The sequence below is a fragment of the Typopeltis vanoorti genome, chromosome 16, assembly GCF_054136105.1.
Source record: "Typopeltis vanoorti isolate ZY-2024b chromosome 16, IOZ_Tvanoo_1.0, whole genome shotgun sequence".
Classification (NCBI taxonomy): Eukaryota; Metazoa; Arthropoda; class Arachnida; order Uropygi; family Thelyphonidae; genus Typopeltis; species Typopeltis vanoorti.
The window spans coordinates 53,176,271-53,203,699 of NC_143564.1; the positions used below are offsets into that span (position 1 = coordinate 53,176,271).

At 35.0% G+C, this 27,429-nt stretch overlaps 1 protein-coding gene across 4 annotated transcripts in view; it reads right to left on the reverse strand.

Moving 5' to 3' along the window:
• Window positions 1–1,612: 1,612 nt before the first annotated feature.
• Window positions 1,613–27,429, reverse strand: part of Kap3 (kinesin associated protein 3) — a 319,643-nt gene continuing 293,826 nt past the window's right edge. For 2 of the 4 annotated variants that reach the window (XM_090406060.1, XM_090406061.1), the window contains one exon: window positions 1,613–5,726. In XM_090406060.1, the coding sequence (XP_090262186.1) occupies window positions 5,579–5,726 (148 nt within the window). In that variant the 3' untranslated portion in view covers window positions 1,613–5,578. The remainder of the gene's footprint in view (window positions 5,727–27,429) is intronic. The other 2 variants (XM_090406062.1, XM_090406063.1) reach the window with 2 other exon arrangements.

Below are 27,429 nucleotides of genomic sequence, written 5' to 3' on the forward strand. Positions count from 1 at the left end.
CATTTATTGTTTTCATAAAATATATGTATTGTTAAATTTGTTAATGTGTTTCTGAAATAAATAACCTTAATACAAAAATAGAAAACTGTTTCCATTTCTCTGATGACAACATTACATTTTTTAGATATAACTACAGACTGAACAGAACTTGCATTGCTAATATAATTGCATTTTTATCTTTTAAAACTGCTGCAACTGTTGGAATCACTGAAATTATAAGTGACCAGTTGAAGCAAGTGATTCACCATTTTCAGAATGCTTAATTATGTCCATTTTAATTTCTATTGATATCACTCTACTTTTTCTGCCACTTTTTTACACTTTCATACTTACTTACTCCTCTTCACTCCATGGGGAGCATAGTACCTCAACTGCAGATCTACATCGAGCTTTTTTTTTTTCCTGGCCTCCCTCAGCTCCTGTTCTATTCTTCTCTGCCAGGACATCTTTGATTGGTCTCTCTCTCTCTCCCTCCTTGGGGGCTCTATACTGGTGATTGTTTAACTGTGTGTTTTTCTGGTTGCCTTAGGACATGTCCTATCCATTTCCAATATCTATAATTAATATTGTACATCATTCATTTCCATTTAGCTTTTATTGTGACAGTTCTTTATTGAGTATTTTCTTTGGCCATTTTATATGCAAAATTCTTCTTAAGCATTTATTGGCATATTTGCAATTTATTTCTAGTTACTTCTGTTGTTGCCCATTCAGCAAATGAATAATATTTAAATATACTGCAAAAGGAGAAAGAATTATTAGACTGAACATTTCCCTTGCACATTGTAAAAGACAGGTGAACTTCATGCATCATAAAACCTTCATAAATGCAGGATTTGGTATTGTTATATAAAGTGGGAATCACAGTTTCTTAGTCTGTACAATATTTATAAATATGAATGGTTCATAGACAATGTATTTAAAATAAGGGACACTCCTAAACGAAGACAGACAAAAAACAGCCGTAATAATAATATGAATGGTTCATTTCTTGAAAATTCACAAGTAAAAGTTTGCCTGCATGTTGTTTGAAAAGCATATATACAGCATTAGCATCTGAACTTTATTTACTGGGCTATTCTCCAGTAAATGTGTGAGCTGTTTGGGAATTGTGATTTTTTTACTGAAGAAACTAATATTATGATGCAAACATTATCATGTTATGTTACTTGACTTGTGCTCTCCTGGCCGGTCTACCTGTTTTACAGACAATCCCCCCCCCCCCCCGACCCCTCAGTATGAGAAAAGCTAACTCACTTTCAGTTGAAAAGTCTTTATAAAGGCTTTCAGAACAGTTCTTCAGATCCTAGATGGAATTCAGACAATTCCATCCAGTATCACTGACTGAGAATCAGTCAGTGATACTGGATGGAAACTCATATAATAACAACTTATTCAGTTGTTACTGAATAAGCTATGGAATATTTGAACAAGTTAAGAGAGTTGCAATTTTGGCTAGATATATTTTGTGAGCATTTTCAGAATCTGTTAATGAAACAAAAATGTGTTCACCTACATTAAGTTTGGTACATTTGTTTTTACTTTTGAAGTGATAATTATGTTCTTCTTCAGTTTTTAAAAGAGTACCAGTATTAACATTTTGTATTAACATTTATGTTTATTTTCAGACTTGTTGAATGTGAAATACATAACAATAAATGAGGACTAGAGAGGCACTGCAGTGTGACTATGAAAACAGAAAAAATCTTTCACAAAGAGCATCAAGGTTATGAGTGGCTTTGATCACTTCAATGTTCATGTTCATAAGAACTTTTTGAATATACAAGGGAACATTCTGAAGGTAATAACCTCCACTATGACAGCTCTCCACCCAAAAGAGATAGTATATGTAAATAAAATGGAGACTTTCTTAACATGTTTCTCTCATCCCCATCCCACAATATATTTTTTTTACCACGTAACAGTTTTTGAAGGCCATTGTAGTAAAACTCTACATGTTGTTTTTCAGAACCATTTCCTCACTATGATTTGACCCACTGGTCATTCTCAAAATGGATACACAATTTTAAGGATTTTCATTTTAACATCCTTGAAATGTGTATTCCTTCAATTTCTGAAACAACCAGAATTTCACTTGAGCCAAGGCCGGGTGATGTTCTGTTGGATGTTCTACAACTTTCTGGCAGAAGGATGAATTTTGAAATTTTTGGCCCTTGGTGATGCAAAGTAGCAATAATCCAAAGACTAAATTTTCACTTCAGGGTCATAATGATGTACCTAACTTTTGCCCTAGTGACAATTTTGATAACATAAGAATTACTTTCCCATTATTAATAATAAAGTAATTGGCGAGTTGTTTTATTTCACTAGTCAACTGATGTGGTATCCAATTTACATTTCCGACATTCAATTTTAAGGCTAGCAATTTCTAATTATTGGCAGATTTCTCTGATTTCTGGTTATGACATTCCTTAACTAGTTTCTGACCACCCATTTACTGATCATTTATTAGTGTCAACTCCATTATTGCTGCTTCTTGTCAACTTTGTACCCCGTGATGTACAGTGTTCATCACTACATTTGCTTTGCTATAAAAATCTTGTAATTAACAGTGAATTTCTATAGCACTCATACTTCTATGCATAAAAAAAAGATTACTGCACACTGTTTTACACAGTTCCACAAACTTGTAAAAGACTTGTTAACAGTGTATTTGATAACATCAGAAATGCAACTTTGATCATATACTAAACTCTAGTGGATGGATTAAGGAATAAAACAAGACTAGACATGTTTCAAAATCAAGGTCTAGGAGGAGCATTCTGAAATTAATGCTTGTGCCAAGCATGTGCAAGCATTACTTTCAGAATGGCCCTTGTATATCTTTTCAAACACTCCTCACTGACAAAATGATTATAAACAAAATGAGAGGAGCAGCATTAACCTATAGCTTTTGCCTTAAGAAGATTTTCCTGAATAAAGAATATGTGAACCAGTGCTAAACAGAGTGCACTAAAAGGAGTAATACAGCATATTTAACAATTTTTCAAATTTGCTAATGCTCTATTGATTTATCATAACATGTGTAATCTCCAAAAATAATACATTAAATGCTACTAGTGTTCTGTATTAAATACAGTTATACATTAAATGAGTATCTCAAGTGAGTTCAGATTTATTTTCTTTCTTTCAGAGAGAGAAAGAGAGAAGAGTACAAAGCATAGAAACGTATTAGCATTACTTTTCAACATTAGCCACCAAATCAGTTTCAGTTCATCAGAAGGAACTAAAATATTATGTAGAAGTAATCTGTAGTAATATTTGAACCAAAAATTGTATTATAGTTAAAAGATGCATTTCTTCAACCTTAATACACAATTTTCACCAAATGTGTTCAAAAATTTGAAAAACAAATTTTAAAAACAATCTCTAAAAATATATTTTTAAAAACTTTCCCATTCCAGTTAACACAATCACAATTTCTAATATAAACTAAGTAAATAGCAACTTTAAATTAGAATTAAGATGTATAATTATTTCATTTCTTTAAATGAAGATGGGCACCTTTAAGTTGATACACTCTTCTAACATGTATATATTGAAAATAAATTTTTAACTTAATTTTTATTTTATTCCTGAACAATGAAATGAGAAATATAATGATTTTAATGTACATTAACTAAAACTATAGATTCTGTTAAATTTCATATACACTATTACATAAATTGGTTACCATTTTAATATTAATACAGGAAATTGGAAACTATTTCAAATAATGATTTATGAACATATAAATAAATAAATATCCCTGAGAAAACAACAGCTCCTTAACTGTTAGGAAAAAATGTTATTAGCAATATACTTACAAACAAATCTTTGGTTTTATACTTGTTTCAAAGCAAAAATATTTCAACTTTAGCTCCACAGACGGAACTCTAAAGTCCCAGTTATAATATATTTATAAAATATTTAGTACATGAAGTACTCACTCCTCAGAAATTATCCTAATCAAATTTCTTATTTCTTTAGTGTAAAACAGTGTTTAGCATTTGTAGTAGAAACTTAGATGATAATTTATGAGTAAATAAATTCAGAAGCATATAAACAGTAAATACAAAGGACTAGGTACTTAACCACAGTGACTTTACACTAGAGTATTTAAATTTTCACTAACTGTTACAAGTCTTTAATGTTAATAAAAAATACATCAAAAAATAAGATAAAAGAAAATTTCAACTAGTTGGGACAAAGGATCCAATATATAATACTGTTGCTGATCTAGAGTCATACATAGTAATTGTATAACAATTTGGCTTCTTCAACATCAGATGTAATACTGTAGTAATTTCTTCAGCTATCTAGATTAAACAATTTTTGACAACATTTATAGTCCTGCCTAGCAAATGCGATAGTGCTACTACTACCACATTTTTTAATGTGAAAAATCTCTATCAGATAGGACCAAGAATCCAAGTTGGCAAAAATATGATGGGTTTTACCAACCAGGATCATAGGCCCTATCTATAAAAATTTTAAACTAAATAAAATCCTCTAACCTTTAAGTCTCAAAAATGAGTGGGTGAGTTATCCTCGATCCTTCAGCCTTCATGGATAGCAAGCTCAGAGTATAAATGAATCAAGACCCGAGAAAGAGAGTTTGGCCAACTCCTGTTGCCAACTGCTCACATGCTGCCATGAGTTGGAACCTAAATCAAGTTCTTTAGCTGAATTTTTGAGATTCAGGGTTAAAACTCTACTTGCACATGCCAATGAGCAAATGAATCAGGAACCAACTGAAAAAAAAGGAAGGCAAAAGTTGCTCTAGTCACTGACTAGAGGAATTTTTTTCTATACCTTCTTTTGGCAGTCTAGTACTATGAAGGCGAATGCCATTTCCATAGGGCTACATAGGCACCCTTCTGTAAACATTTTTCACTTCAAATTATTTAACCAGATAAATGAATGAGTTACTATTAACACAGAAAAAAAATATAAACTGTTAAATATTTATTATACAAGACTCATGGTCTAATCTAATATCATACACTTATAGTTAAATTTAGGCATTTTATTGCTGAATGCATTTTTACCAATGGGTATCAGGCCTTGTAAGAGTTAGTGAAATTAATATGATAGCTTCCCATCACCATGGGTTAGCAGCATCTTTGTCTTCTGTATATACACTTCTGAGGACAACCTCACAACTGAGGACAAAAAATAAGGAATAATTTATTTACTCATAAAACAATGGTTTATCTACTCAGTTTCTACTATGAATTACTGAATTTACTTTGAAATTTAAAAACTACAGTTAATAAAAATAATATTACTTTTTTATTTGAAACTCCTGATAAAGATAACATCTTTTAATGAACATTCAACTCATTGTATAAATATTATATACATGAAAAAAAATCTTTCTAAAGCAATTTTCAGCCTCTTTGTAACATTACAATGTACAACTAATAATCATCTGTGTTGTGAAAAAATTATTTACAAAATAAATGCTATTAAAAAGCATGTATAATGCCAAAACAATGACTAGCATTTCAACTGTAGCATTAAATGTACAGTTTTGCTCATCACAGATATCTCTATATATCGCAATTACTGTATGTCAATGAAGGCTAAATTTTTTTGTGCTATCTCTAGCATTGTTGTTAAGAAAGTTAAGTGATGGAGAACGCCTAGAATAAGGTGAAAATGTATCGGAAATTGCTGCCTGTCCTATTCTTTCATACAGCATTTCTATATCTGCACTATATCTGAAAAGATAAAGTCAACATTTTATTTACCTGAAAAACACTTCTTATACCAGCTGATAATTTAAAATTCTTTCATAATAAATATAACTATTATTGAAATTATAAGAATTATGGTAATCTGAATATACATTTCATCGAAAGATTTGCTGCATTATGTTATAGATTTTTCTGGTAGGTCAGCTTACTCTGAATATATCTATCATAAGTTAATGTGTTCTCAAAACAGGAGGGGAAACACTAAAATACTTAAATTTCATAAGAGGAAAAAATGTTGGGAAAGCATACTTGTTTTATAGCAGCTCGTATCAGAAGTTTCATTAGAGGTGAGCATTTAGGCAGAGAAAATGGAAAGGGTGAAGTGGGGGGGGGATAAACCTAGGATACTGAATAGTCATCCAAATTAAGATACCAAGTCATGTAACTAAGTTTTTTTTTTTTTTTTTTAAATGTGTTGGAAATGCAATTAAAACATTTCAGTCATCCAATTACAAATAGTTACTATCACAATATTATTAATTATTATTATCAGAGACCTCCAGGAAGTCAGAGACTCAATGAGGCAGGCTATCCACACTAGCTGTCATACCTTTTCTTGAATTTACTCACCACTCCCGAACTGAAGAAATCTCTCACATCACAAGTATCTCTTAAACAACTTCTATTCTTCACTGCATTCATTCTCAACTTCCATGGATGTCTTCTCATCCTCTCTCTCCACCCCTCATAAAATTCTATGTATTGGTATACGGGTATCCTTATGACCTTTCAGAAATTTGAAGGTCTCTATCATATCAACCTCTTTTTCCTGTTTGCTAGTGACTGCAGTCCACAAATTTTCAATCACCCTTCATAATCTACAGTCAATAGTTCCCAAAATCATCTTTAATGCTCTTCTTTGCATTTTCTCAACTATATCTGCATCACCTTGGAAACTAGGAGATCAAATCTGAGCACAATAGTCCAAATGAGGTCATATCAAAGCCTTATAAAGAGACAAAATAACTATCTTATTCTTACATGTCAATGTTCATTTCAGCATCACAATTATCCCCTGAGCTGCATTTTCAATCATTACTATATGGTCTCTGAACTCCAATTTCCCATCTACTAAAACTCCAAGATCCAAAGCCTGACAAGTTTCTTCTAGCATAATTCTGTCAATATAACATGCCACTGTATATATCTCATCGCACCACACCACATCATTATGCCATTTTCAATTGCCTGCAATTATAGCCTATTCAAATCATTCCTCAAGTGTTGGATGTCAACACCTTCCTGATAACGTTACCTATCTTTGCATTATCAGCAATCTATAGTGTCTTCTGTCAAATCCTTTCCAGAGTCATTAATGTAAAGATTGAATAACAATGGACCACAAACTGATCCCTAGGTACATTTGTAGATACAGCCTTTCATGCTGAATCCTGTCAAAAACCTTAAAGTCCAAATGTCTCATGGTGTATCCATTTCTTTAATCTAACTCAACTGTAACATTATTATAAAATGCGAGCAGGGTTATTCAAACATAACCTTCCCTTAATAAGCCCATGCTGTTCATTGCAAAGTACAGATTCTCTATCAATCCACTTCTATATGCAAGCTCACAGAAACTTTTACAAAATCTTAATGATAATCACTCCAGAAATACTAATACAGTTATAGATAGACACATCAGTCTTTGTACCATCCTTGTGCAATGCAATGATCATACATTCTTACTACTCGTAAATCCCAAATCTGTTCATACATTTGGGGTGGTGGTGTACCTAAAACATCTTTAAAAATTCTTGATGCTGTCGAGAGGAGAGCAATTCAGTTCATTGATGACCCTTTCCACACAGGCTCAGTTCAACCTCTATCTCACAGTATAGAGATTGAACTGAGCAATATTTCACCTCTGTCTCTCTTCTACAAGTACTTCCATGGTCAGAGCTCCAATGAATTGGCAAACATCATTCTTCCACTTGCTGTTAGTCCACAAACAAGAGCAGCAGCTACCTAACATCTCTTTATAGTATAACAGCAAACTCATTGAACCTGCTTCTCCTCTTCCTCATTTATTTCATAGACCTCTGTCTTATAGAATAGCCTTCCCCATGATGTGTTTCCCAACAATTTCAACCTTCAGCTCTTTAAGCAGAATGTCAATAGGTTTCTTCTTTTTCAACCTTTATCTGCACCTCACACATGGCACTGATGTGCTATAGGTTTTGTACCTCTCATGTATGGCATAAAAAAAAAAAAAAAGGAATCTTCCCTTTTCCCCGTGCTGAGACTTAAATTATGTAAGGTCACAGGAACAGGCAGGTTCAGTTGAACACTCATTTAGCATCCATGCTGATATTCCATCAGACCCTACTGCCGAATTCTTATTCAGTTTATTCAACAGCTCTAGTTTTTTCATTCAGTGTAGAAGTAGCACTGAGCTCAGCATTACATAAAAGAGATTGACAGCTTTTAGCAAAATGGACACTCATTACCTGAACTATCTGTCTCTTTTGTATCTGAAAATTGCATGCCATCTGCATCTATTCAGTGAAGTTATTTTTCCAGTTTTCTTTTTTCTTTTTTAATTTGCAATATAATGATAAGATTCTTTTGGGTTGTCTTTAGCTTGCAAAGTCCTTTCTTACTCAGATTTAGCTTTCTGCACAATATTCTTAACTCTTCTGGCTTGTACTTATAATTTTCACCACTAACATCAACCTTATGGACACAGTATTCCTTCCACATCATCTTTTTCTTAGGAACTTCTTGCTTAATAAGACGGTATGTCTATTTCTCTCCCACCCTATTTATTCTTCAGCACATTTATTCATGGGACACATTCAAATATTTCAAAACCGAGGTGTTTTTTGCATATTTCCCATGCACTGCTAATATCCTACCCATCTAACAACCGACACCATGTTACCAAACCTACTACAAGTAATGCCTGTCATATGTGATTTCATCATCCATGTTTTCATTATTATGGTACCTAATAACTATCACCGTTTTCTAGCCAAGGTGTAGAAGCTTCTACGGATGCACCTTGTTCCCTACCTCAGTCCGCTGTGTTCAGTGGCTCAGCTTCCATTTGTGTCCAAAACTCCCTTAATGGTTTTTTTTTAAAGACAACTGTCTTTAAAAAAAAACTTCTGCATCCTTTCAGCAAGATGTCTGGCAAGAAGAAACAAAGGAAAATAAGTGAAAAGAAGAAGAATGAATTAATAAGTAGATTATTTTGTAGAAAAAGTCCACAAATTATTGAAAAAAGTGACTTCCTGGCCAAAAGAAATCATCAAAAAAAAAAAAAAAAAAAACTAATTCATGTTAAACCACCCTATATTTATGGATTAACAAAAATCCACAAATCTAATATCCTCCTATGCCATATAGTCGATAGCATAGATAGTCTCACTTATAAACTTGCCTAATAGTTAGCAAAGTCTCTTGTCCCCCCCCCCCAACTGTCAACTCCTCTACTTTTGTAAAAAATTCAGTCCATTTCAAATCACTAGTTAAAAAGTCAGACATAATGGTTAGTTTTGATGTCAATTTTCTATTTACCAATGTGCCACTAACAGTCACTCTTGATTTGATCAAATTTAAATTTCCCCATCATATATTTGAATTATTCAAATTTACTATGTATGCAAGTTACTTTACATCTTTACATGGGGAGAAAAAAATCTACAAACAGATTAATGGTACTGCTATGGGTTCCCCCTCTCCTCCCCTTTAGCAAACTTTTACGTAGAACACTTTGAAAACAAAGTACTTACCACAGCCACATGCAAGTCCCTAGTGAGGTTACACTATGTTGATGATGTATCTGCCATTTTGTCCGATGTACAAGACACTTTGGATGCGTTTATCACCTATCTAAATAGTCAACACCCCAAAATCCAATTCATATTAGAAAAAGAATCGAATAACTGTTTACCTTTTCTTGACACATTAGTCCTCTGCATTTCAGATAGACCACTATCTTTTTCCATTTACAGAAAGCCAACACAATCACAGGAAGATATCTACATAAACAATTGCATCATCATCCAGTCCAACAGTATGGCATTTTAAAAACACTTACACACAGAGCCAGAGCTATTTGTTCTAATGATACAGCTCTGTCCACAAAATTCAAATATCTGCACCATACTTTCTTGGCCAATGGCTACAAAATACATAAAATACTACATAGCCCCATTACTTCTCCCTCTTCTGATACACAGGAACACAACAATACCATTTCTATTCCCTATGTCAGAAGTACATCAGAAAAGATAGCCGAAGTACTAATGAAACATGGCCTTCACGTCACATTCAAACCTCACGTTAAATTAGCAACTCTGATCTGCTCGCCTAAGGAACTTCACCCTCTAGCACACCATGGGGTGTATAAGTTTCTTGTGACTCTGACTTTACCTACTATGGGCAAACAGGAAGATTTGTTAACATCCACCTAGAAGAACATAAAAAAATACATTCACTACCATTATTATGGCAAGTCTGAACTGGCAGACCATGCTTTGGACACCTCTTCGCACAGGATTAGATGGAAGAAAACTAAAGTGCTATTTAGAAGTCATTATAGATCCGAAAGATTATTTTTTGAGTCAGCCATGGCTATGAAGAATTCTCCGAACATGAACAAATATGGTTGCATTAATTTGCCAAAAATTTGGGAGACTTATCTTAAGAGCAACTCCCATAAAGCTTAATTTTTTTTTTTTTATAACATTAGAGGGTGCCAAAATAGGACTTTAGATCTTTGTCCATTACAATTGTATTGTTTCACTTACTCACTGTTGCATATACATGCTGTGTCTTGCTCTGATGATGCTGATTTGAAATTCAGCAAAATATAAGCAAGTTAATAAAACATCTTTTTATAAAATAGTTTGTTTGGTGTTGTTAATACCGTTAAAAATAAGTCATGAACTTCCTAATTCATATTCTCTGTATGTTCTTGTATCCTGAACCAGTCTGAAGATATCAATACAAATAACAATACAGTTGGAAATAACAACAACTGGATTTTTTTTTTTTTTTAGGTAATTCACTATGAATAAATTTACACTGACTTAAGAAATAACTAGGTTGTAACTTTTAATGTTTTTTTAGTAATATTAGATGTATTTCTCCAACATTGACAGCATCTTCAAGAAGCTCTTTAACATAAATGAAAAACAACACAACAACAAAAAAAATAATAAAAAAATTAAACATTTCCCAACAGCCATTATTTCTATACCTAGGAGAGGAAATGGAATAATAGTTGTTAACCACATATATTATTAGGCATATTATGTCTCTATGCTGTGTAAACTCTGTATGTGATTGCTGGCACAGGCGACATCTTGAATGTTACACATAATAATTAATGATTTCCAAATGTTGTGAATGATCAGTCCTTGGTTTCGGTTTAGTGGGCTTTTTGAATGGACTCAGAAGACTTCTTGAACAATCTGTCAAAATAATTCTCCATGCTTTCCAATTTACCGAGATAAATTTTTGGGGAAACTCACACAGGCAGTTATCTACAAGCAAGCTTATTCTATCACCACCAACAAAAATTAGGTGTCATCAAAACAAATAAGAGCTTTAAATATACTCAAAAATGAATGAAATTAAAAGAAAAGAAGAATTCCAAATCTGATTTAATCAGTTCCTCCAAAGTGGCTACTCAAAAAAGGTACTAAAGAAACTTTTATTTTCTGCTGAACTAACCCAGAAATGAATTATAAAGGCATGGTTTCCTTACCACAGCATCAAGAAAAATAGCTAAGGTATTAAAATCAGTCAACATCAGAACAGCCTTCAAATAAATGAACACCACACAAAGTTTCCCAAGTTGCTCTTAAGACAAAGTTCCAATTTTCAAATATCCTGGGGTATACAAGATCCTGTGTTCTTGTGGAAAGGCATATGTAGGTCAAACTAGGAAAAGTTTTGAAATATATAAAAAAGAACATGTAGGTGACATTGAAAACAAAAGGGAAGAAAAAAGTGGTCTTGCAATGCTCATCCTCAAAGAATGTCATACAGTAAATTGGAAAGCATTCTCCATGCATTACTCTGAAAATAATTACCGTATTTTTCAATAGATAACGCGCAACATTTTCATCACTCCTTTTGATGTATAGATAACACGCATGTGCCAACTAGTGGTAGAGTTAGGAACTACAGACAGAGGACAGAGGAATTCTTTAAAAGCATGTGCATTGCTAGTAATCGTTCTCTTGTAACTAGTTGCATTGTTATTAAATCTGAATTACCCATGGAAGACAGAAGTCCTTCTTGAGAAAATCCTACACAGCGCACTTCAAGCTTGAAGTGGTAGAAATAGCAAAGGAAAAAGGGAATCGTGAAGCTGGTAGATTGTTCAGTGTTGGAGAAAGTAGTGTTCGTGAATGGTGAAAGGCTGGAATAGTCCTGAAATATTTACATACGAGGAAATGCTATGAGGTTTAGAAGGTGCTTGTGGCCAACCACAGGAAAAAAACTGTTTGATTGGATTGTTAGTGAAAGAGCTAAAGGTATGAGAATATCTACTGTCCGTGTGTTGCAGGAATCGAAAAGAATTGCACAAAACGATAATATAAAGGATATCAAGGCCTACCCATCTTGGGTTTTGGGATTTATGAAGAGAAACAATTTAAGTGTGCGCTCCTCCACTAGTGGTGGACAAAATTTGCTGTGCGACTGGGAAGTGAAAGTAGTTAAATTTCGTTTGTTTCTGAGAGAAAACTTGTGTGGGGTTGATGCTTCAAACATTCAAACCATTCAAAGACAATTTGCAGGCAGTGGGAATGATGAATGGATGATGAAGAGTAAGACTGGATGATGAATGGCATCCATGAATATAATAAAACAGGGCAGATGAAAAGAACGTCATATAAACATATAGTTAAGTGGATTGTAGAAAGTTGGGCTGCTGTAAGTGAAAACTGTGTTAGAAACGGTTTCATTAAAGCACAAGGGAATGCGATGGTGTCCGGTGACAATCATTATGAAGCTGAAGAAATACCAAACAAAATTTTTAACGCAACTGATTCTTTCAATACTGAGTCTGATGAAGAATTTTTTGGATTTGAGTAGTGTACTGTTCTATAAATATTAAGTAATACTTCTATCTTAGTTTTGTTATTACATTTGATTTACCTCTCATACCTTTCAAATGTAAACCGTGCATGTTCATTTTTAATGAATTTAGACTTTTTTGTATAGATAACATACGCATTATCTATCGAAAAATACGGTACTTTGACAGACTCTTCTAAGGTCATTTACTCAAAAGGTCCACTAAATAGAAACCAAGGACTGATCATTCACGTTTCCTATGGCAGCAATCACATATAGAGTATACACAACAATGTAGAGACGGCACATAACATGCCTAATGACACGTGATTAAAACTATTATTCCATTTTTTCCTCCAATTTATAGAAATAACTGTTGGGAGTCTGATTTTATGTTGTTGTTTTTCACTTAACAAAGAAATACAACTACTGTTAATAAAAAAAAACATCTGTGAGTTAAAGCCTGGTTATATATTAATCATAGTTGGAAGTTGTAAAGTGTAAACAGCTGCTAGAAGAGAAAAACCAAGTTTTCTAGATGCAGAGACACCTATAAATGCTATATATTTATGTGCCAAAAATGTGTAGCTTCTCTTATTCCAAGAGTGAGGATATCTTCTTGATGGTGAACCCAGATGAAATTATATGCAAAATAATTTGAGGATTGTTGGTTTGTTTTGGGATTTACAGCTGAAGAAACTAAGACTCTGAGACTAGCATATTACATCTGTAAACTGCATATGTTCTTCTGGCCAGTTATTAACCAATTTTGCAGGATAAAAAACATGAATTTCTGGAAGGATCAGGTGAGAAGATATATATTAGCCCAAAACACAGTTTTAGAACCATATAGCAAATTAATGTTGTAAGTGGACATAAATGACTTTTCTAAAATGACAAAAGATTGTATTTTGGAAACAGTAAAACTGGCTAGGTTAATGTTTTTCCACTGGAGAATGGTATAGAGAAAGTTTGTTAGCTGATCGTGAAATTATATTCATTCGTACAATACACTGCTTCAGGATGTAAAGTGCTGTCATCTGCAAAACTATTAATTGGGGTGAAAGAGAAGGTCACTGAGGTACAGAGAAAATGAATGACTGAAAGAACCAAACCCTGATGCCTTCCAGGATTGGTGGGGAACTACAAGATAAAAAAGCCATTCACCCTATCCAGTTAGTGATCAGTGAAGGACTATAAGTACTTCACCTCGGCAGGATCCCCCTGTTCTTTAAATATGTTGCACCAAAACTACCATGAAAGTGTACAGAAAGGCTTAGGTGTTGTTGATGAATCGTAATACGGTTTTACAGCATAAACATTTTCCTCTCTTGGTGTTGTTTATGCTGTAAAATCTTATTATGATTAAATTCACTAATATTTCACATGTTTTCTAACCAACATCATCAGAGCATGATCATAACTATGATAGGAACACAGCACTAAACTACATAATTGAGAAAAACAATTTAAATTGTAGCCACAAAGTTAATTTAGAGAAGTCAGACTATCAGGTCTTAAAATGATATTTTCCCAGATCTTTGGTAAATAATGCAACCATACTTGTTGAGGTTAGAAGAATGCTACATAGCTGATGCTGAACTGAGTTCAGTATCCGCTATGTTTCTATGTTTAATGAAGTCTCTGAACTCAGTTTCAAGGGCAGTGTCATTTGAAGAAATAAATAACCTTGGTTCAGTGAGTAAGTATTTTGAGGATACCATACTGTTGGGAAGGGTGGTGGTATTTACATAATTTTTTATGTAAATCCCTTCAGGCATGAGTGGATTTTCTGTAAATTTAGAAGGATAATGAGCCAGTAGGAAGTTGTGTCACAAGTGTATCTAAAAAGGGGAGACAATGTTACTTTCTTTTTCTATTGTGAAATTTATTTTAAGGTGTTGATTGTTAAAATGTACCAAAAATGTATTTAATATGTCTGGACCATGAGAATAAACAGCAAACACATAACATAGTGCAGCCAAACTACTGGTTTAAGTGCAGTTGTGTTGAGTGCTTGGCCCCACAACTTATGCATGTAACAAAAATTATATAGAATTTATTCAAAAAAAATTTAATTTTTTTTGAATTAATTTAATTTTAAAAAAATTTATTCAAAGTTTTTGCAATCTGATTTCCCAAAAGACATTGTCAGCCTATTTAAATTTACCATCAATGCAGGCTATTTTACATAGTATAAGTTGTTCAAATAAATAGAAAGGACAACGATGGGCAGTCCTATCTCATCTTACCAGCCTTAGCTGATTATTTCATGGAGCATCTAGAAAAAGAACTCTTTGACACTATATTCCCTCAGCTTCATATATGGTTACATTTTGTTGATGATATATTTATAATGTGGTCCCACACTGAGTTGGAATTACTTCAGTATCTACAGAAAATAAACTCCTTGAACTCCCGTATCAAATTTACTATTAAACGTGAATCCAATAACCAACTATCCTTTTTTGGATACCATAATAATTCATAATTCCAGAGGTCATGCTGAATTTTCAGTTTATCAGAAGCCAACCTTTACTGGCAGATACTACATTCACTCATCCTCCCACCATCATTCATCGCAAAACCATGGGTAACATCGAGAGTCTTGTACACAGAGCTCATACGACCTACTCTTCTGATCCTATTTTGTCAGATGAACTGAACAAAATTAAAAGCAATCTGATATGTAATAAATATAATAAAACTACTATTCAAAAATGATTGATAATTATCATCCTTCTACCAGACCACAACCCGATGTGAAAAGAATTTCAATACCCTACCTTAAAGGAACCTCGGAACAAACAGCAAAGATTCTTCATAAATTCACTCTATATGCTTCTTTCAAACCAGCTCAGAACCTGTCTTCCTTCCTACCATCAACAAAGGATACAATTACTACCGCTTTCCTTACCAGGTGTCTATCAAGTACCCTGCTCATGTTATCTTTTCTATTCTGGACATACTGGCCATTCTGCCTTGATTAGAATTGAAGAACATCAAGACTATATTACATTTTTCAAATCTGACAAGTCTGGCCTTGCTTTTCACGCTACTGACACTAAGTACATAGTTTTTTTTAGAACCAGACAAAACTTCTTCACTCCAGCAGGTTCAAATTCAATCGTCTTTTCCTTAAAATATGTGAAATGCTAATAAATTATCCAAACCTGAACTGACAGACTGTATGCTAATATCCAAGTTTTGGGAAGTGATCACTATTAATTATTTCATAAGTTTTTTTGTTTGTTCTTTTAATTAATTAATAATTTTATTTTTTAATATACACAACTTACTACAATAGTTCCTTTAAACTCTAATAGTGTAATATCATATACTTCAGTTGTGACTGATACACAAGCTAATATATGCATGATTTATGACTCATTATTTTGATTCATCTTTTGAATGCAGGGTTCCATTCTTTCATCCACTCTCTTCCTCTTGTTTATAAATGACCTTCTCTCACAGACTTCCAATTCTATCCATAGCTTTACTGGGCAACCTTGTAGACTTCGATGCCACCAAAATTCAGTCCTGTCTGATATCTCTCTCTCTCTCTCTCACACACACAAGAAAGAGCTTGCATCCCTCTCCCCTTACCTTTGATAATACAGAGATATCCAAATATGATCAGATTTCACTTCTTGGACTGACCTACACCTCTGATCTTTCCCAGTACACATTTCAACTATAGCTTCTGCAGCTGACAAAAAACTTGTACCTTTTTTGCACAAGATACTACACCTTCACAGCTGCTAACTCTATACAAATCCACCAAACCATGGAATATTGGTCCCATATTTGGGTTGGTGCAGCAAAATCCTCTCTAACACTGTTCGATGTTATCCAGAAGAGAGAAATCTGGCTAATTAATACTCCCCCCTCCTTCCTTCCCCCCTCTCTCACACACACACACAGACATTCAGTTTCTGTCTTGTGCCTCTTCTACAGATACTTTTATGGACACTGCTCTTCTGAAATGGCCACTGTTATTCCTCCAGTTTTCTCCAAAATCATTAGAACAAGAGCAACTGCTAATGAAAACCCTTTTATAGTCCATCTTGAACCTCATTGAACTAACTTCACTGCCTCCTCTTTCATTCAATTCCATCTACTTCTGTTCTTTGGAATAGTCTCCCCCATTCTGCCTTCCCCAAAAAATACAACCTTCAACTGTTCAAACAAAATGTGAACAAATTCCTTCTTTCTTCTTCTTTTCCTTTTGCCCACACACACACAGCACTAATGTGCTATAGGTTTTATTGGCTTTTATGTGTGGATCAGTATATAATTCCATTTAACATTCAATTGCCAGCCTGGTTAGCTGAGTAGTTAGTGTATCTGCTCTCCAGCCAAGAGGCTGAGGTTCAAATCCTGCCAAGAAAATGGATGTTTGTGATTGTCTTACTAACCACTTACCACCTGTGTCCTGGTGAAGTTTGAACTTTGATGTGTTTGCACCATAAAAATAAAATCAAACTCAAACATGAGTATTCTATCTCTTGCATTGCTGGAATCTCTGAACCAATTACAAGATCTTGAAAAAAGTATACCTCAGTATGTAGTTTCTTTCCTGTCAATTAACTCTCCTACTTGTTCATGTTCCTTACACCAATGATAAGCATCTAATCTTTTTTACATCACCCCCAGATATTTGCCAAGCCCCTTGTGACTGCCTTCTCTCATATTTTAGACAAAAGCAGGCATTACTTTGAGAAGAGCTATAGGAACATCAGTCCTGCATCCTCTATAAAAAATTTTAAAAAAAAATAAAAAAATAAAATCTTTCCCATGATACACAAGGAAAAGAGTGCATAATATATTAATTTTTATTTAAATGCCATATACTCTGACTTAAAAATTACAGATCATAATCAATTCATCATTCACTCCTTCTTTGTGTTATCATGCTAATTTATGAAACCTTATGGCACCAGTATCTCTAAAATAACAATTATAAAAAAATCCTTATATGGCCTAGCTTGGCACTGATTTGATACTGACCACAGAATCTTCTAGTCCTGGACCTACATTTTACATAAATGTTATTTCAAATTTGAGCACTTAAGAGAGTGCTTAAGCACCTCTCCATCACTCCAATACAAACTGTGATGACTGTATTTTCCTGCCAAAAATTTGGGCATTATTAGTTGTAAGTGATGGTAACCCCCCACCCTGTACCTGTTATATGTATAAATTTCATATCTACTGCACTGTGACCATTCTAGTGAGTGGCTCATTTCTTTCATGCTTACAAAATTCATCGCTGTTATTCTACTTTTCTGAACTATAAATTACATTAAAAATAATGTAATCGTAGGAATTACAGTAAGTTCTGTATCAAAATGACCTATATTTAGATTAGTAATGAACTTTCTTGTGTCTATGTGTTCTTATAATCTATATCCAATTTCATGTTTGTATTCAGGTTGAGAGATTTTACATTAACCCAAGAACTGCAAGTTGGTCTAACACTGTTCTCGCGTCAATCTCAGTCACATTAGCAAAGGCAATATTTCCACTTGGATGATAAACTTGTGCAAAATAATCACTCACTTAGTAACCAAACTATTTCTTTTGTTTCTATCATCTCCTTACAATCAGCATTCATAAAATAAGTTTATTTGGCTAACTTCTTGGATTCCTTCCATGATGGTCACTCTTCTAGTGCTTTTTTTTTTCCTGCATGCTAATAACCTTTCTTTGTATTTATTCTACTTTCTAACCCCCCCCCCCCAATTTTTATCAGCTTCTGCTGAATGATGTAACTCATCGATTTAACCCCTACTTGATTTGTCCTCTTGACAGACTTGCAGTCTAATACTGCTTTCATCAAACATCCCTGATATGATACGTATTGTGGGAAGGGGAGTATATCTCATGTACAAATGACATCCTTCCTTTATGATTTTTTACATCATGATATTGCTCCAAGTTACCTCCAAAGTTTGTCATGATTACTTGCCGATTTCCACATGTATCATTTCTTAATTGAAAATTTCCATACATTTGACAACTATTAGATCAAGACTGTATGATCATTCTCGCTAGTTGGAGGCAAAGTGGTTACCAAAGTATAGACAAATCCTACATCATCAGATCCAGCACTTTCAAATCCTAGTCCCTTCCATCACATGATGTTCTATGCAATTATCTCTTAGTAGTTATGTATAGTTTCCATTCTGCCCACATTCTGTCTTCTTCTTTCTAATCTACATCCCCAAAATAATTACTCAGCCTACACTCACTGAGCCTATTTGCCGATGCATAGCATCTACATCTTAATTGTACTAAAAATACTATAGCGACAATTAACTATATACAAATTTTGTACTGCTGATCTCTATCTCAAATCAGATGCCTGCCTAAATCCTACCCTCATTATGCGAGCTGTTTGATAAATCCATGCAAAGTCTAAGAGATGGCGCCACCAGTACGTATTGAGGTTATTTTTAGTTGCTGGCAACTGTTGGAGGATCACACTAAGTTTCAGTCAGATAGATCTATTACTCTGTGTTTGGCATTCATTTGAATCGATCAAGTACTGTGATTTGTGAAAAATGGATGAAAAAGAATTTCGTGTAGTAATTAAACATTACTTTTTGAAAGGCAAAATAGCTCAGGAAACCAAAGCTGAGCTTGATGAACATTATGGTGAGTCTGCACCATTGATTAGAACGGTTTATAAATGGTTTAGTAACTTTCGAAGTGGCCACATGAGCACAAGAGAAGCTGAACGTTCTGGATGCCCCTGTTGAGGTCACTACTCCAGAAATTATTGAAAAAATTCATGATATGGTGATGGATGATAGAAGGGTGAAGGTGCATGAAATTACTAAGGCTGTGGGCATCTCAAATGACCGAGTACATAATATTTTACATGAACATTTACATATGAGAAAACTATCCTCAAGATGGGTGCTGCCTTTGCTCACACTGGATCAAAAGCATCAATGTGTGAACTGTTGCAAGGACAGCTTGAAGCTGTCTTAACAGAATCAAGAGGAATTTTTGCTTCATTTCGTAACAGTGGACAAAACATGGATTCATCACTACCAGCCTGAGACCAAGCTGAATGGGTTGCAGCGGGGAATCCGCACCAAAGAAAGCGAAAAAACATTCTTTCAGCAGGAAAGGTTATGACCACTGTCTTCTGGGATGCTCGTGGCATAACCTCCATAGACTTCTTGGAAAAGGGCAAAGCAATTACTGGAGTGTATTATGCATCTTTGCTGAATCGTTTAAATAATGAAATAAAGGAAAAACGACCACACTTGGCAAAAAAGAAGATTCCACGACAACACGCCTGTTCATTCTCCTGCAATTATGACTGCAAAATTGTTTGATTTACGCTACAAAGTCCTTTCGCATCCCCCTCTACTCTCCAGATTTGGCTCCTTCAGACTACTATCTGTTTCCAAACATGAAAAAATGGCTGGCAGGAAAGAGATTTTCATCAAATGATGAGGTGATTGCCAAAACAACTGTCTATTTTGAAGAGTTGGACAAATCGTTGGGCTAAGTGTATAGACCTCAAAGGAGACTATGTTGAAAAATAAAAAATGTTTGTCCCCCAAAAATTGTTTTCTTCATTTTTGCACGGACTTATCGAACAACCCTTGTAATCTTGTAAGTTTTACTTTTCTGCTATTCAACAATACCCCATCTCAGTCCTGCCCCCCCCCCCTTCCTTTCTCCTCTCTTGGAAAACAATATTCTTTACATTCTACCCTCATCCCAGACACTCAGTCTTGATTTTTCTGGTATTTATATAGATGAATTACAATATCTGCTTGTCTCTTGAATCTTGTAAATATTCCATTCAAATACAAGAACTAAGAAACTACAGTTTTCATTCTATGATCATTTACTCATTTGCTGCAAGAATGACTAGACACAATTTTTGATCATTCTCACACTCACATACGCTTCAAGGATGCCTGCACAAACATACATGCTTGCCACCTCTAATATCTGTAGTTTCTTTCCCTGATTTTGCCCTGCCAATTTTTCACTGAACACTTTTTCAAGACATCAAGCCCCAAAACCATTTAAAGCATAATTCAATCATATATGAGTCACACTTTTCCCAAACACCTACAAACTGCACACCATTTCTCCTCACAACCTATACATCTTGAATCTTGAGTGTGAACGTAAACAAAATGAAGGAGAGAGTGCTGTATGGAGATTCGTTAGTACGAGGTGTGTTAGTAGAGGATTTGACAAAATCGTACCAACCTGGTGCGACCATCAAGGACATAACTGAGTCTATTAGAGAGCAAAAGGAAAGGGTGAAAGAAATGATTGTTGTGGCAGGTACGAATGATTTGAAGGGAGATAAAATGGAAATGATAGAGGACCTGAATGAATTGTTTGAGGTAGCAAAAGAAAATAGTGAGAGAGTTAGGATGATTAGTCTTTTGCCGCAGTATGACAGTGAAGTGTTTAAAAGGAGGGCCATAATTGCAAATGACTTTATGCGTGGGTTACGTATGACGAGTGGTGTGGACATGTATAGTGAGTTCAATGGGAGAAAAGGATCTATATAAGATGGATGGCTTGCATTTGAATGGATTTGGTGTAAGGAGACTTGAAAAAGTGTTGTTGAATGAAGTGGATGTGCAGGATCAGGGAAATTAGATTTATTGGGGGGGGGGGGTAGATATGCAGACCTTAGGGAGGCAGTTGAGTGTATGAATGAGTATAATATGCCCGAGCGAATAAGGAAAAAAAATCAGAATGGGATAGTTAGTATAAGGCATCAAGGTAGGGATGGGGTTAATGGGGGTCTGAAATTCATGTACACTAATGCTAGGAGTATTAGGAACAAGAAGGAAGAATTTTTGGCCATGATTGGCCCTTCCAGAGCACAGGTTATTGGCATTAGGGAAACGTGGCTGATTGTAGATGATATAGCTAGTGGGATTGAATGTGATGGGTATAGTGTGTTCAGGAATGACAGGGAGAATAAAATGGAGGGGGGGAGAGTTTTGTTGATGATAGCTGATGAGCTGCAGCCAAGGAGAATAGAAATTGAATTGTAGGATAGAGAAAAGAGCATATTTGAGGCCATTTGGTGCGAGATTATAGCTAGCAGAACAAAATATACAATTGGGTGCTGCTATAGACCAGCTGATGGAATAGAGGGTGGAGATAGTATGCACAAGCAAATAGAAGAAATGAGTGGAAGGAGGGTAATTATTATGGGAGATTTCAACTATAGTCGCAATTCCTTCCTCACACGGGAGGAAGGAATTGGATTTTATGCGATTATTAAGGGATAACTATCTGCGACAGCATGTAATGGAAAATACTAGGGTCAGAGAGTGCTTGACCTAGTAATTGCATCTGAGGATTTGGCTGTAACAAATATGACCACATTACCACTAATTGGTGAGAGTGATCATAGGGTCTTGACTTGGGAGCTGGCTAAAGGTATGGAATTTACAATTAAGACAGGGTACATGGAATTATCGGGCTGGTAAGTATGATAAGCTTAGGAGTTTGATTGGTTCAGTGCCATGGCATGTAAAACTGCGAGGGCTAGAAGATGATAGTGCATGGGAGGCAGTTAAGAAGTGTTTGCATGAAGCAATGGCTGACTGTATACCTAGAGTCCGAATAATAAATCAAATAGGGTTTAAATGGATGAATAACACCATTAAGCTTGAGCTACAAAAAAAAAACAACAACTATGGAGGGAATTTAAGGAGAAAGGTGACCAGCAGGCATATGAACGGTATAAAGCGCAGGCCACAAGGGTAACAAGTTTGGTAAGAAAACAAAAAAGGATTATGAAAGAACATTGGCCATGTAGGCTAAACAGAATCCTAAACGGTTTTTTCGATATGTTGCAAGTAAAAGAAAAACTGTATATGGCAGAATGATTTTAAAGAGTGCCGATGGTAGGGAGGTAACTGAATCAGTTGATATAGTTGAGTTACTGAGTGAGCACTTTGCAAGAATATATCATCCAGGTGGTGACATTGCAAAAATGAATGAACCAATAGATTATACGGGAATTGTGGTGAATGAAGTGGAGGTGAGTAGTCTATTGCATAACCTCAATGTCAATACATCTGTGGGATTGGATGGTATACCAGCTCGTGTTGTACGAGAAGCAGCTAAAGAATTGTCAGTACCCTTGACCATTTTGTTTAATTTGAGTCTCGGGTCTGGGTTAGTCTCGAGGGGGTGGAAAGAGGGGAAAATAGTTCCACTGCATAAAGGAGGTTCCAAGACTGCTGTTGTAAATTACCGACCGATTAGCATATCAGGAATCATTGTCAAGGTCTTGGAGAAATTAGTCAAGAAAAGAATGCAGGATTGGATAGATGAAAATGGAATATTGTATGGGGGACAACATGGTTTTGTGAAGGGTAGTTCATGCTTCAGTAACTTGCTCACGTTTTATAACACAGTGACGGCTGAACTGGATAAGGGTAATGGGTTTACAGTGATTCTACTGGACCTTGCCAAGACCTTTGACAGGATACCACATGGAACTCTAATCAGTAAACTGGAGCAGATGGGGATGGATAATGGATATAGGGTTGGTGAGATGGATAGGAGGGTGGCTGATGGAAAGATACCAGAGAGTGGTTTATTCAGGAGTTGAGTCCAAAAGACGGCTTGTGACTAGTTCTTGGACCACTACTTTTCAATTTGTTCATCAATGATATAGGAAAGGATCTGAGAGGAAGTGTTCACTTGTTTGCTGATGATGCAAAGTTGGGTAGAGCAATTGTGCATGCACAGGATGTCAAAATTTTACAGGATGATTTGGATAGTTTGGAGGACGGGGCTAGGGAGAATGGATGTCAGTTTAATGTGGCAAAGTGTAAGGTTATGCATTTTGGGGTGAAAAGAATAGCAGCAGTAGGCAAAGTGTAAGGTTATGCATTTTGGGGTGAAAAGAATAGCAGCAGTATATCACATAGGTGGAACTGTACTCCAGGAGATTGATGAGGCCAGGGATTTGGGAGTGTTGGTGGATAGGGAATTGAAGTTTAGGGGGCATATTGCAAAAGTGGCTAAATCAGCTCATCAAATCACTTGGCTTCTGAATAATACTTTAACAAGCAGAGACAAACAAGTTATTGTTCCTCTGTATCGAGCCTTGATAAGATCCCATCTAGACTACTGTGCCCAGATATGGGCGCCAGAGTTTCTTCTTGATGGGGAGGAGGTGGAAAGGATCCAAAGAAGAGTGACCAAGATGATAGCAGGTATGTGGATTGCAAAAATTGGTCGATAGGCAGAAAACGGGTGATATGATTGAGACATTCAAATTACTGAAGGGTTTCTATAAAATTAATCCAGAAGATATTTTTGAGAATAGGACTGGTGGTGGGAGGACTAGGGTCCGTACGTGGAAGCTAGGCAAGAATGTGGTTAGCAGGAGTGTTAGAGCTAGGTTTTTTACTTGGAAAGTGGTGAATGAGTGGAATAAGCTGCCAGCGTCTGTTGTGGGTGCTACGACCGTGAATGAGTTCAAAGCGAGGTATGATAGATACTGTGTGAATGTCGAATAGTCGTTCTTGACATGATGTTAGGACCTCTCTCGATGAGTCTGTCGACTCCTTGGAGTTGCCCGGAATAATAATAATAATCTCGATAGCAATCAACCAATTGCAAGCCTGGTTGGCTGAGCGGTTAAGCATATCTGCTCTCCAACCAAGAGGTCGTGAGTTTGAATCCCACCATGGACATGGATGTTTGTGAGTGTTGATAGGTGGAAGATGAGTTTCATCGTCTGGTGTGAGACCACCGTCCTGCTTATTAGAGGCCAAAGTGGCTTCAAAAAGCTCCATTTTTCGTCTCTAGAGCAGAGCTTCTGGACTATGAAAAAAATAAATAAAAAACACAAAAAATTTATAAAAATTAATAAAAATAAAAAATCCTTAGCCCCCACTCATATAATGTACTACCAACTTGCAATCTTTTGCAAGTGGGAATCACATAAAACAAAAAAAAAAAAAAGACCTTCTCAAATTTACTCCTAATATCATATTACTGTTCTCATTCTTCTTTTATGCTTCTTCTACTAACTTTTCATCTCATTCCATACTTGTCATGTTTTAAATCATTCATGTCTGCCAAACACAATCTACTCTTTCACTTTCCTTCTTTGCATTCTAACAGTCAACACCAATGTGCTCGATGAGAGCCATGTTCTCATCAAGCACATCTCTTATCACAGAATTAACATAGAATGCTTTCTTTCTCTCCTCACCCTCCCCTCTCTCTCCATATTCTCCCTCTCTTGCTCTTTCATACTTTCTTCTCTTTTACCTCTTCTTTCATTCCCAGTAGCACATACCAGACATTTCTCCAGCTGCTTGAGCTTATAATTTGTCCTGTAAAATACTATGTAAGCATGCTATTCCTCTCATTTTGCCACTTCATCATTCTGCTGATCTTCCATCACTTCTTTCATGCTATCATTTGTATTTTGTTCAATGCTGCTCATTTTCATAACTACATTTCTATTTACATTATTCACAGCACTCTACATGCTCCTTTTTGCACCTTGGATCAATAATATTCAACATTTCACTATCTCACTTTTTTTTTTTTATTATTTATTTTATTTTTATTTATTTTTATTTTTTTTTTATATATGACCCATATTTTCTGGCACTGACTTTCAAAGTCAGTTCCAACTTTCTCTTTTCAAAGCACTTCCAACTTGCTCTCTCACCATTATCACTTTTCAACCAACCTTTCACCTTCAGGAAAAAAAAAACATCTGAAAAAATCCTTCATGTTAAACTTTCTAAACAAAGATGGATAGTTTTCATCACTCTATTTAGCATTGGTGCCAAGAAATGTATTATGTTCGAACAATGTACAATAATTATCAATTCACAAAAACAGGAACATTCAGTTGCATACCCATTATTTCCAAAAAATCACTTCTTTTTCCTGATTTGTGCTATCTGTATCACAATAACACAGAAACCTATCCTACAAGCCAAATTCAAACTATACCAGCCAATTACTTGCAAAATTATTAAATAAAATAAGCAGTGAACAGAACTGCAGTAGAAACCACCCAGGAAGAATGCAGCAGCCACGAATACATTTCAGTACTGGAGATAGAAAATCTTTCAGAAATCTGAAATGTGGAAAGCCTGGTAAAACAAATGATATTTAACTAGAAACTTGAATAAGTTCTAGTGTGGAGTATAATAATATTAAAGAGGAATTTCCCTACTAAGTGTTGCCGGTAAAATTCTATACAAGTGCATTTGATAAGAGATGAAGAAAAACCATGGAAGAGAAACAGGATAAAACGTGCTAGTTTCCCAGTAAACAGTGTCAGGACCAGATTTCTACTTTGTGATAAACAGTAGAAAACCCAAAGAAATTAAGTTCTACATTTAAGTTTTGTAAATCTGGAAAATGTATATGATAACATACCCAGAAGATAAATTGTTCAATACAATACAATATAAGATTATATTGTATTGTTGCATTGATTCAATATAAGATTATAAATAAGACATCATATAAAACAATATCTATAGTCTATATTTCAGCAGTCAGAATTGAAGGAGGTACAGGAAGACAATTTAATATAAAATCAGGTATAATACAGAATTGCATGCCAATTTCCACTATTATTCATCATCTTCATAATGCCATACACATATCTATATAGATCACATTATGAAGTGGTTTTTACCTTGATTACCTCGTGGATCTGCTGCTTCATTCTGGATGTCTCCATGAATGCAGGTCACAAAGTTTCCAGCGATGCTGATCTTGGATCAGTCTTCTCCATTTGTTTCCTATCACTCTGGTCAGAGGATCTTCCCATCCAGTCAGAGGTCTACCGGGTTTTCTCTTGGATACCAGTTTGTGACATGGTAGGTCCACCTGTTGTCATTGAGTCTTGCAATATGACCTGTGCACTGTGCCTTGTCATACATGGATTTCACTATTTCTTTTACTCTAGTTAATTTTCTAGTTAATAGTTGTATTTTTGATGTGATATTTTTTTACTTATCCCTAAGATTCTTCTTTCCATGGCTGCTAGGTGGTTTTTGTGTGGTGTTCCAAGTTTTGGACGCATAGGTTAAAGATCAGAGGACACAACTGTTGAACATGCTATCTCTTATTTTGATATCTAACTTATGATCTGTGATGATGGATTTGATACAGTTAAAGGAGGTCCATGCAAATCTTTCTTTTTGATATTTCTTCAGAAATATCATTGTCCATGTTTATTGTCTGAAGTGGTATGAAACTCAATATCAAAATCATAGATATTAAACTCGGTTCTTTACTTTATGCAAATGATGTCATATCCTTAAATAAATCCAGTATGTCTTAAGTCTCAATTTAGATTAAAAAAAATCCTTAAGGACTCTTTATCTAACTGATGCAACAAAAAAAGACAAAATATATGAAAATAGGCAGGACATGGAAAATGTCAACTGCATTCTGAATGGATAACCTATAAAGAAACCAAAATATTTCATTTATTTAGATATAATTTTTAGTGACAATGACAAATTAAATATGGAAACAGTTATGAGAATAAGCAAATATCTAGCAGTCTTTAAACCGATTTTAATGTGTATATCAGAGAGATGGGTTAGAAATAAGAGTTGAC